General features: G+C 25.2%; 2 protein-coding genes across 3 annotated transcripts; both read right to left on the reverse strand.

Moving 5' to 3' along the window:
• Positions 1 to 1,787: 1,787 nt before the first annotated feature.
• LOC103572053 (neuronal membrane glycoprotein M6-b) lies at positions 1,788 to 6,841 on the reverse strand. 2 transcript variants are annotated; one of them, XM_008550444.3, is made up of 5 exons: positions 5,722 to 5,983; positions 4,720 to 4,856; positions 3,371 to 3,553; positions 3,115 to 3,265; positions 1,788 to 3,038 (listed from the first exon to the last, which is right to left on the reverse strand). In XM_008550444.3, exons 1-5 carry the CDS (start codon positions 5,867 to 5,869, stop codon positions 2,722 to 2,724), a joined length of 936 nt encoding a protein of 311 aa, XP_008548666.1. In that variant the 5' UTR covers positions 5,870 to 5,983; the 3' UTR covers positions 1,788 to 2,721. The 2 variants fall into 2 exon arrangements, with proteins under 2 accessions (XP_008548666.1, XP_008548667.1); XM_008550445.3 differs by lacking the exon at positions 5,722 to 5,983 and adding an exon at positions 6,175 to 6,841 and having other exon boundaries at positions 1,790 to 3,038.
• Positions 6,842 to 7,622: 781 nt separating this feature from the next.
• On the reverse strand, positions 7,623 to 12,612 carry LOC103572052 (serine/threonine-protein kinase PLK4). The gene is made up of 9 exons (XM_008550443.3): positions 12,418 to 12,612; positions 12,254 to 12,349; positions 11,928 to 12,141; positions 10,953 to 11,065; positions 10,783 to 10,872; positions 10,431 to 10,706; positions 9,020 to 9,556; positions 8,343 to 8,924; positions 7,623 to 8,263 (listed from the first exon to the last, which is right to left on the reverse strand). Exons 1-9 carry the CDS (start codon positions 12,454 to 12,456, stop codon positions 7,901 to 7,903), a joined length of 2,310 nt encoding a protein of 769 aa, XP_008548665.1. The 5' UTR covers positions 12,457 to 12,612; the 3' UTR covers positions 7,623 to 7,900.
• Between the last annotated feature and the right edge of the window lie 582 nt (positions 12,613 to 13,194).

The raw sequence follows: 13,194 nt of genomic DNA on the forward strand, positions 1-13,194 counted from the left end.
AACTTATTTGTAGGAAATTAAATTCTTGACAGAAAAGGTCATATTCATTTTTTTTTATAAAATGTGTATTTATGAAGATATTTTTAAAAAACTTTTTAGATCTTATGAATTAAGCGTTTTGAGGATAAAAAATATTGAAAATAATAATTTTTTAAGTATATAGAAACTATAACAAGCATTAATGATTGATATGTTACAAGTTATGAAGTTGTCTATATTTAAGAAAAAACGTTAATTTTAACATTCGCAATCCTTTAATGCTCAATTGATAAGATCTAAAAAGTTTTTTTAAAATATCTTCATAAATACACATTTTTTTAAAAAAATGAACATGACCGTTTTTGTCAAGAATTTAATTTTCTACAAAATAGTTCCTATGATTTTTCCCTTTAATCTGGATATTTTATGAGATATTTAAAAAAACGCGATTGTATCGAAAAATGAACTTTGATCGCCCTGAGGCACGTGTTCTCTTTACTTAAAAATAAGAAACCAAATTCCCCAGGTATTTTTTCACTGAGAAGAAGCTTTTTTTGGGGCGTCTGAGAAAATTTGATTTTTAACAACCATCTTAATGTGCTGTCTGTAGTTTGTATTCAGAAATTTTGGTTCCGAGAAAAACTCAGCCGAAAACATCTGATACCCAATGTTAATTAATATAATATTTAAATACATTTATATTGTTTTAAATTTTTATTATTAAAATTTATTTTTTAATTAACGTTAATTGAATAAGTATATATATTATTTATATTATTTTTATAGAATCTATATTCTTTAAAACTTTCTGTGGTTTTATATGTTCGTACTTTTTTTTTTAAATATCACCATTAGGCTTTATTGTAATTTAATATCGACAATTTGGCACGATAATTAAAAATATTTATTGTAAATTAAAATGAGCAAGAGAATTTCTATCACGAATTACTCTATTAATTATTGGAAATACCAATTAACTTAAAATTTTATGTTTTGAACACAAACATTTTTTTTTTTTTATTTTTTTTTAATTAAAGTAAAAATATTTTAATTACAGATAATCTCTAGGCTAAAAATCCTCACTCAAGTGTTACACAAACTTTGTAATCAGTAATTATTGAAAAAAAATTTTATTTACATTAAAAAAAAAAATTTCATAAATTTATTTATAATTACTTTGTATGTACTTAATTTAAATCAGTCGCAAATAATTTAATACATATCAAAACAGTGTTTACAAAAAATTCAAGTATTAACTTATAAATTAATAAAAAAATTTTTTTTATTTAAAAACTTTTTGAGTTTGAGATTGGAGATAAGAAAAATATAAAAAGATTAAAAATTTTAGTACCGTACATCGATGTAAAGTTTTTTTTAAAGCCTTTGTAAATAAATTTTATATGTAAATAAAATATAATTATAATAAGTGACCTATAAAGATACAGAATTAAAATATTGCAACAATATTTTTCGCTATAAATACATAGTAGTAAAATCATATACTAATATAATTATGTATATATAATATTGTATAATATTAATAGATGTATAAAAGAACTATATAAGATTCTAAAATTTGTAAATACTTTGAATCATTGTGCTAAACTTATGTGGCCACAACATATTTGTTTTTGATTGTACATATTTTTTTTTTAATTAATAATTTTATTATTAGATAAAAATTGGCTAATATGACGCATTTCTATAGTGGATATAATTTTTTTTATCATAAATTATTTCATTTCTAAATTTATATTTTTACAATTAAAATTCTAAAAAAATAATTTTAATTTTATTTTTTATAATTTTGATTTAATAGTTAATAGTTATTACTCCAATACAACCAAAATATTTATATATTTTTAATTTACTACTTTATTTTAATAATAATAATAATAATAATAATAATAATAATAATAATAATAATAATAATAATATATAATGATTGACAATAAGTAGAATGATAATTACTTATTTTAATAAAAAATAATAAAATCCATAAATAAAATGTGGCAATATTTTTTTTATTTAAATTTATAATTATACCAACTGATATGCGCCACTTCACCATGTCCGTATTCATAAGAAAAAATTGATTGTAAATTAAAAATTTATTATATATTTTATTTCATTAAATATATAAAAATAAAAAAATTAATTAAACTAATTATAAATGTTGAAATCGTGGAATGTAATAATTAACACATAATACTTATTAATAAATCGAAAATAAAAAGAGTAAATGCGTTATAAAACATGAAATTATTACTAACACACTACTATAATTAATACTATACCATGTAAATCATTTGATTTACAGCAAAGTATGTAAGCAGCCAAAATTCTTAAATAATAAAAAAACAATTATAGATATGTCATAGAATGCTCTTTATAATTTATATAGAAATTTGACTGCTAACACATAAATAAAGATTTATTTTAAAAATTGTTTTTTTATATAGAGTAATGGACGGCATAAATTTCCCGCAAGATCTTCCAGTTTAAAAGATATTTAATTTAGCGATAGAGTAAGCATTTGGAAAGTTTAGGTACTTTTATAACTTTGCCAAAATGTACCTATTATATATATATATATATCTAACGGTAGACCTTACATATACACAATACAATCAGATATTATGTATATACTATATATTTTAAAATTCTTTCTTATATTTTAAAGCAGAAGAAATGGGGAGACATTTAATTGGAGCTCAAAGAGAAGATCTCGCGGGCCGTATCCTAGAATCTATCTTTGCTATGATGATGAGAGCTTAAAGTATCCATACCATGTTGAGGTGAATCACCATCACCAGGATCTTGTAGATATTGAAGCTCTTGTAACTCTTGGAATTTTTCGTGATCACGAATGTGTGCGTAATTTGCTGATAGACACATTAAGTAGTGAATAAGACTAAGTACTACTAGCATGGAAGCAACTGTTGCTAAAATAAGCATCACTTCAGCTTTCTCCACAAAATCTTTACAAAATAATTTAACTTCTTGTGGTCCACATATTTTCATATCTTCATTTCTTGTATAGTTTGGAAACATGAAACCTAAAATAATTTATTCATTATAATATATATTTATATTTTTAAATTTTTTAAAATAATTATTTAAATAAAAACTTACTAAATTGATTGAAGTCAATACAGTCAGTATGAGATCCAACACGAGGATTTTCACAAAGACCCCAAAATATTGTGAATATCAGTGTTGTGATAACTAAGAATGCAAAAATTAACAGCCAGGCGATTTGAAGTATGTAAGTAATTACCATGAACTAAAAAAATTACATAAATAGTTGATACATTAAATAATAAATTGTAATGAGTATTTTTTTTTTTTAATTTTTGTATTGATATCAATAAATAAATAAATTAAGTACCACGGCACATGAAATCCGACCACCAACACGTGTTCTCCAGGCTCGATAGACCTTGTGTCTTGTTGCTCCAGTTGCAAGACAACCAACGCAAAGTATCATGAATCCCAAAGCAGCCATACTTGCAGCAATCGTTGCAAAAATTAATTGCAATGCTTCTAGCCAGCCAAGTCTTAAATTAAAGACCTTGAAAAAAAATAATCAATCAATAAATAGTATTAATAATTAGGTAGATTTCTTTAGAAATCCGACTATTGCAATGGGTCTCATGATAGAATTATCAAAGAATTTTGCCACCATACATCTTATTTTACCAGGTAGAGTTAAAAAATATCAGCCACTCAAAAGTTTATACATGTATATAAATATACATACATATATATATACATAACACGCCTTGTCATCACGATAGTGCCCGCAATTCTTAACGGATCTTGATGAAATTTTATCCACTTATTTAGTGGACAATTAACTTGATCAAGTTCGAAGATGAGCCCAATCAGTTGATTAGTTTAAAAGTTGTGAGTGTTTGAATTTTTTTTTTATTTTTACTTTTGAACCGGAAGCGATAATTTAATTCTGTAGAATTTATCTTTAAGTTTGTACGATTAGCTTTAATTTTCACTATGACTTGTTTTTTCAAAACCCTTTCTAACAATGGTATAATCTCGAAAATTTAACAAAAAATTAAAAAAGCTTATTTTTGCAGCTTAATCCTCTGATAACTTCTGAACGATAAGGCATAACTTAAACTCTTGAAATTCATATAATGAAGCTCATAAAATAAGTATTAACTACACTACTGTAGCGAATTTATAATTTAGTAGATCATTTTCCAAGAAGTTTAACAAATTTTTGTATCTCAATAAGAAATCTACCATTCCATTCCAGATGAGGCCAGATCGCTGGTTCCACCATGATATCTCCCCGACAAAATCTCTTCAGGACAAAATCTGTTGGACATGATCTTTATAAACGAGATCTTATAATAATCTATGTAATTATAATGATTTCTACACTTAAGACCGGAATCGTATTCAGGTTTTTTTTTTTCATATTTTATATGTATATCATAACCATAATTTATATCAGATATTTAACGTTAAATTGACTACTATGGGAAATTCTCGGCCCAAATTTGACATCATTATCAATTGCAAGAACTTGATGTAAACTTACTGAAAAGTTAATCAAAGTCACTAAAAATTAAATTTTTGAAGTGATAGTATGGCCATCAGGGATTGAACTGATAAAAATAATTTCAAAATTTAAACCTGGAGAGATTTTGTCGAGAGAGATAAAGTAGTGGTACCGATAGTTTTTTTTAAATAAAACAATTGTTGTATAAATACCTGATTCATCATTAGAGTAGTCAATGTAGCAGCTCGATACATTGTACCACAAAATATTCCAACACCCAAGCAACACATAATTGTTGCAATGAGTGTTGCGTACGGCACTCTGGTCATACAATCGTTACACATGTTCCCTAAAAAAAACGTGAATAAATATAAAAACTTTACAATAATCTATGTTATTAACAGAATAAGAAAAATTTTTTTCCAGCCATATCTATATGATAGAAAAACTTAATATTACTGAATTTGGTATCGGTAGGAAGATCTTGACGAATTTGTGCATTTTCATCGTTTCAGCTCTTTTAAACAGCCAAGTTTCAAAATAAATAAATTTATCTATATCATTTGAATTACATTTAAATTACGCGGGAAAAAAGATGATCGTATTTATTTTCTTCAAATAAATTAATATTTTAATTATTTTGTCACTGAATATGATTGAATATGTATAACTGTTATATATATAATTAAGAGAAAATAAGAAAAATTTAGTCTATGCCATGTCTTCTATGATGATAAAAATTTAAAAAATTTGATTGGATATCAGTGAAAAAAAAAATATATTAGACGACTAATAAAAAAAATTTTGACCGTGATATTTTTTCAAGAATCTCATGATTATACAACCATCGAAATCAATAAGCTTGCGAGTTAATGATGAGATTTGTCTCATTAAATTCAAATAATAGAAATGAAAAAAAGATTCTAGAGTTAATTTTAGAGTATAGATTTTAATAAACAGTTAAATTCAGATATTTTATAAAATTGGTAGTATTACTCGGACAGTAGTCACGTAGTGACTGTAAGTTGCTCGTATTAATAATTTATTTATTATTTAAATTTAATAAATGAAAACTTATGAACAATGATTATGATAATGTATGTAGTGATCGTTGCTCGTAATTTGAATGATAAAACGGACACGTATACAAATGAATACTTCCTTTTCATGAATAATTATTAATTACTCAATAAAATAAAGTCTAATAATCTCACCATAAGATTTATCATCTAAATATTCATTATGAATACTTGTTTCGGAATATCTATCAACACTGAAATTACTAACAGCTCTTTTGTTTAATGGAATAACAACAGCACCACTTTCAGAATAACATCTTCTAAACCTACTATTTGTTGTCATTGTTTTAGATATAATTAAAATAAATTATAGAATGAAATAATTAAAACTATACTTTCACTATTTAATAATATTATTTTATTTATTTATTTTTTAACACAAAATTTAATAAAACCCACAACGAAATAGCTCAATCATGACTAATGTTAATAATAATAAATTTAATTGACTTTAGATAAGATTATATCACGGAAGAAAAATTTTTATTCAAAAATTTTATAATTGTACCAGATAAGATTATCAGTATAAATATTTTTATGTTAAATGATATATAGATCAAAAGTATAAGTTGTAAAAAATAGACTTACCCATTTTTTATGTGTAACTTCAGTTAAATAAATTGTTACAGGTTATTTTAAATGGGTGTGCTCTTTCTATTGAGTGCGTACTTGAGTGAGATTGTGATTTCACTAACTGTACCTTGGGCTTAACAATTAAACGTACAATAATTGACGTACACTCAAATGTCTCATAGATATAATATATATCATCCCACATAAAACTTGTTCATTAACTGATCCGGTCACGTCACAATTATTTTATTTCAAATTCTTTCAATAATAATCCATCACGTTTTTAAATATTATTTTTAAATAATTCAAAATTTTTTTACAAATTCATGACAGATTTTTATAATTTTTTATCAATATTATTATTATAATTTTTCATATTTATTGTTATAAATATAAGTTAGATAACATAAATTATTAGCAACAGGTTTAAAATTTATTGATTGTTTATGTTGCGTCTATTTTTGACGTTTTAAATATTATTTAAAGTTATGGATCAAGTAAATGAATTCAACATGGCGAAAAGAATGTTTTATACCTGCTCAGATTTACGTTTAATGTATATAGTGGTGCAGTCAGTTCTTTATATACATTGTATATATATTCTCTTTATCGAACAGGTGAAAGGCCCAAGAGAATTTGAATTTAAAAAAAATGAAACAAAACGAAATAACTATAATTTAAATGACAGATTAATAGAATCAAATAATCAGATTTATTTACACATATTATTTTAAATAATTAATTTTATTATATTATACAGAATTTATGTTATAAATTATAATATGAATGATTAAGTGTTTGAAAGCAAAAACGTGGGAAGTAAAACAATAATTATGGAAATTGACACAGATTGTTAAGAGGTCAATGAATTATTTTAACATAGTTTCTTATATATATTAGGGTGGTCGTTAAAAATTAAATTTTCTCAGACAGCCCATAAAAAGCTTCTTATTAATGAAAAAATACGGGGAAATTTGGTTTTTTCTTATTAAGTAAAAAGAACACGTGCCAGGACGATCATAGTTCATTTTTCGATACAATCGCGGTTTTTTTAAATATCTCATCAATTATGCAGATTAAAGGAAAAAATAATAGGGACAATTTTGTAGGAAATTAAATTCTTAATAAAAAAGGTCTTATTCATTTTTTATATAAAATGTATATTTACGAAGTTATTTAAAAAAAAATTTTATAAAAAAAATAAACATGACCTTTTTTGTCAAGAATTTATTTCCTACAAAATTGTTCTTATGAGTTTTTCAATTAATCTGCATAATTAATGAGATATTTAAAAAAAACCGCGATTGTATTGAAAAAGGAACTTTGATTATCCTGAGGCACGTGTTCTTTTTACTCAAAAAGAAAAAATCAAATTTCCCAGGTATTTTTTCACTAAAAAGAACCCTTTTATGGGGAGTCTGAGAAAATTTAATTTTTAACAACCACCCTTACACATATGTATTATTTTTATGAATTTTATGTACTTATAATTTTTAAAATAATTTTATTGCAATATTTTATGATTTACAATAAAACAGTATAAAAATAATTGTCATTATGATAAAAGTAATTATATATTTTATTTAAAAATATTAAAATAATATGATTTACAAGTAAAATATTTTTTTTTAATATTAAATATAATCTTTATATGCAATTACTTCTTAAAAACTAATGTTGAAAAAATTTATTTAAAATTATTGTCATTTGAATTGTAAAAAAGAAAAAAAAATGAAATTGATCATCTTATATTCCGATGCCTCGGTTGTACTAAATGAGTAATGACTGTAGGTAAATGTCGTAATTTTTCCTTCACTTCATAAGGCATTTGAACATTTTGATGATGATTTTTAGAATATTTGGTAATCGCACCATTATCGTTTTCGTATAATACTCCACCACCACGACTATCTGGACGAACTGTTATTGCAGATCCATCTTTATACTCTATTTTAACATCTCCATTCGGTAATTGAATTGCTACTCCAATTCCGGGAATAATAACTCTATTAAATGCATACTGTGATGAACGAACAGAATTTGTTTTTTTAGATCTTGATGTTACTGCAGACATTACCGAACAAGTGGCATCAAACGAAGGCATCTAAAAAAATTAAAGAAACAAATAAATATATAAGTAATTGTATCAATTTAATAGACAATAAATAAATTTATCAATTTACCACAGGTGGGCTGTTTGTCATTCGTGATACATTTTCTTTTCCTTGCAAAGAAGGAATACTTCCAGCAGACAGAGGTTTCCGTCCAATAATTGCTGGAAAGTATGAATGACCTGTAGCAGATTCTAATGAAGTTAATGTTGTTTCAAGAAGTAAACAACGTTTATAACATTCTCTGTAATGTTCATAATATTCTTCCAATTCATGTGGTACTTCTCCTTCTCCATAACTATTGCCACTTGAATCTGTTGTTTTTACGACACCGTCAACACAAACTATTTTAATACCATTGTAAAAATGTAATTCACAATCTGGATGTGGTCCATTTTCCATAAATTGACATTTAGCACGTTCAGTGTATAATGTTACTTTAGGTGTTTTTGCTTTAACAAGTTTAACAAATCTTGCAGCATAAATATATTTCCTATGATGTCGAGACGGTAAACTTTCATATGAATAAATGTTATCAGCGCCATAAGAAGGTAATGGAGGTGGTTCATCACCAATTGGTGTAGATTCTTTTAATTTATATATAACGATTCGCAAACCATCACTTGATATTCTACAAACTTCCCCAATGCGTTCCTAATTAAACAAAATTTTAATTACAATTAGTCTTAGAAAAAATAATAAAAATAGTTTTATTTATAAACATTTAATTAAAATAATGAAAAACTTACCATATTACTATTCTTTTTCTTTATAAACTCAATACACACTTCTCCACTATCTAGAATTGTAAGAACAGCATTTTTCGTACGATGTCTTGCCGGCAAAAGTCTTTGAGAATTCAACGGTGGAATTTGTAATTTTGTGTTAACATCTTGATCTTTAAGACTTTCAACAGCTTGCTCCCGACATCTCTGTTTATCATTTTTCTGACGATTAATGTCTTCACAGCTATTTTGGGAAGTTCGTGAAAATACTCTACTACGAGGTGGTGGTATGCCTGAAAGTACAGATGCCTGCTCTCGAGAATAATCATTTCGCTTACTTTGATAAGCGAAGTTATTCTGATAGTTGTTTCTCTCAGTTAAAGGATCACTTCTGACAGTAAACTGTGGAGCTAATGGAGTAGACATTGATGGCACCATCGAAGCACGCTCTTCTGAACGAGAGCGGCCTCGAGGCATTCGATCAACTGAAGACATTGTTTTACCTAATCCTGAATCAGCCATTCTATCTCGCGATAATGCTCTGCTCAATAAAACTTTTTCCTAATAAAATTAAAAAAAAAAATATATAAATATATATACTAGAGTGGTCGTTAAAAATTAAATTTTCTCCGACGCCACATGAAAAGCTTCTTTTTAGTGAAAAAATACCTGGGAAATTTGGTTTCTGTTTTTAAGTAAAAAAAACACGTGCCTCAGGACGATCAAAATTCATTTTTCGATACAATCGCGGTTTTTTAAAATATGAAATATGCAGATTAAAAAAAATATCATAGGAACAATTTTGCAGGAAATAAAATTCTTGACAAAAAAAGTCATGTTCATTTTTTTTATAAAATGTGTATTTACGAAGATATTTAAAAAAAAAACTTTTTTAAGCCTTATCAATTGAGGATTTAAAGGATTACAAATGTTAAAAATAACGTTTTCTCTTAAATATAGATAACCGTAACTCGTAACATATCAATCATTAATGCTTGTTACAGTTTCTATATACTTATAAAAATGTTATTTTCAACATTTGTAATTTTTAAAACGCTAAATTCAGATCTAAAAAAAGTTTTTTCAAAATATCTTTATAAATACACATTTTATAAAAAAAATGAACACGATCTTTTTTGTTAAGAATTTAATTTCCTACAAAATTGTTCTTATTATTTTTTCCTTTAATCTGTACTGTAGATATTTCAAAAAAACCGCAATTGTATCGACAAATGAACTTTGATCGTCCTGAGACACGTGTTCTTTTTACTCAAAAAGAAAAAACCAAATTCCCCAGGTATTTTTTCTCTCTAAAAAAAAAACATTGTTATGGGGCGCCTGAGAAAATTTAATTTTTAACGACCACCGTAGTATATACACAAATCTAATTTTATAGTAATTATAAAAAATATTTGATAGTAAATAAAGTAATTACCTGGAATTTTTGATCATTGGATGTAATAAATGGATGCTTTAAAATATCGCGCAATTCAATTCTATCATGTGGATTTTTTTTTAATAAACGACTTATTAAATCTTTTGCTTTGTCAGATAAATAAGATGGTATAGTATAATCAGCCATAACAACACGAGTCAAAGTACTTTTTACACCATCAGTATCAAATGGAGCTTTGCCTACTAATAAAGTGTACAACAAACATCCTAAACCCCATACGTCAGCTTGTGGACCATGTGATGATCTTGTCGCAACCTATTAAATAATTTTTTTTTCATTAATATCATCACAATATATAAAAAACAAATAAATCATAAATTTATGTTCTTACTTCAGGTGAAATGTAATTAGGTGTACCACATAAAGTCATATGATTTTCATTAGGTTTTGATAATGTCGCGAGTCCAAAGTCAGCTATTTTCTACGAGAATATTACAATTATTAATAATTATAGAAAGCAAATAAAAAAATTTATTTACACAGTATATTTTTTTTATTTACCACTTGCATGTCTGCAGTCAATAATAAATTAGAAGGAGACATGTCCCTGTGGAGTATTTTATGATTATGTAAATAAAGCAATCCCTCTAATACTTGTTTTATAACTCTGGCAGCTAAAAAATAAATTTACTTTTAATAAAACTAATCAATAATATTTAAAATCAAATCATGGTGACCACAGATTTTTGAAACTGAAATTCCCTGACTTTTCCAGGTATTCCAGTCAAATGATTAAAAAATTTCCTGACCATATGTAGTAATATTGAATCATTGGAAATGTTTATTTAATTCAAAATAAAATGGTATTAGTCAGTTCAATAGATAATCAATCGTTGTCGTTAAATGAAACTTTATTTTATCATTTGTCAATGTTCATGGGTTTTTTTTATTTATTAAATGAACAATTTTTTATTCTTTATTTTAAATCTATGTTTTTATATAACTTACTCTATAATAAAATGTAAATAAATTTTTCATTTTCGCTAGAATAAATTTCATAAATAAAAACGTTTTATAGAATATTAATAAGATATTAATCAAATACGCGAATAATAAATATAGTGAAACTTATTAGTTCAATACTTATGTATACTTTTAGTGTTTTTGATTTTTTAACTTGTCAATATGCATGTTAATAGCTTCAAGATCCTGACGATTGGTTTCTACTAAGACTTTTTTTTCTAACAGCTTTTTTAATTCTAACTGCTTTATTTTTTCGCTATTGGGATCAATTTCTACTAATTTTTTTTAAGACGGTATTACAATCGCATTCGTGCTGCGCCACTTTTTAAACAGTTCTGACAAAAAAAAAATTATCAGATTTTTTCAATCAAAAAAAAAGAAAGTAAAAATTTTTCCAGCTTTGCCACGAAGTTCCCTGATTTTTCCAGTATATTTATAATTCCCCGACATTTCCTGGTTTTCCAGAAATGTGGCCACTATGTCAAATAAATAATATGATTTATAGAAAGTTACCTTCATCTTCTGATAGCCCTTGAGGATAATGTTCTTTTAAAAAACGTTGTAAATCTCCATTAGGACACAATTCTAGTACCATATAAACATAATTAGCGTCTTCAAAATATGTATAAAGCTTTAAAATAGACTGATGTTTTAATCGTGAATGAATAGCTACTTCATCACGTACTCTGCCAATCATTCCATGGCGTTGCATTAAATTTTTGTCGATCTACAATAAAAACAACAGCTCATTAGTACATATGGTGTTTTGTTTTGATGCAACAGGTAATGTAAAATATACGTTACACTCAAGCCACAAATTAATCAAAGTCAATACATACCATTTTGATCGCTACGTCTATTCTTGTATTTAAACATTTTGCTTTATAAACACATCCAAATCCACCCTTACCCAAAAATTCAAGTACTTTGTAATCCTAGTATTAACAAATAAATTATTTAACTAAGTATAAGGCATTTAAATAATGAAATTTAAAATACTAACCTCGATATGCTCGCCGAATCCTTTGGATAACGGCGGCATCTCGGGAATTTTAAAATTAAATTTTTTTTATGCAACACTTATAGATTTAATTATTACTTGAATATATTTTCACACTTCAGTAATAAATTTTTACACGTTTTTAAATTGGAGTTTTGAAATAAAAATAAACAAAAGCAGCAGTACAGTTCCATACACCCGCCATTGGATTTACTTTTAAAGAATAAATTACGTTACAATTTAGTTTTAAAATTTACCGCTAGAGTTTAGATTGTTGTCATAAATATTATCTATAAATTATCTGCTTCAATTAATTATTTTAATATAAAAAATTAACATTCAAGTAAAATTTATTATTTATTTTTAAAAGTAAAATTAATATAAGATTTTATTTATGATTTTAATAAAAAAAACTTTAATTATTTTTCAAGAATTCAAAATAGATAAAATTATAAAATTTTATTAGTGTGAATGTAGCAGACATTAGACAAATTTAAAATTATTAGTAAATAGAGTAAATAATTAATAAAATGTAAATTTTTAAAAATGTGCATTTAAAAAATTTTGAAATTAATAAGTGCATTTTTTATAAATATTATTTTTCAAATTATCTACTCTACTTATTAATAATTTTAAATTTTTCTGGTGTCTGCTACATTCATGATCTGAAGTTAGCCGACGTCTAATAATTTTTGGAATTTATTCAAAGCGATAAATTATAAAAAAAAAAAACAATATATATATATATATATATTAAAAAAAATTGCACTTATAGTCTGT

Source organism: Microplitis demolitor, chromosome 5 (genome assembly GCF_026212275.2).
Source record: "Microplitis demolitor isolate Queensland-Clemson2020A chromosome 5, iyMicDemo2.1a, whole genome shotgun sequence".
NCBI lineage: Eukaryota > Metazoa > Arthropoda > Insecta > Hymenoptera > Braconidae > Microplitis > Microplitis demolitor.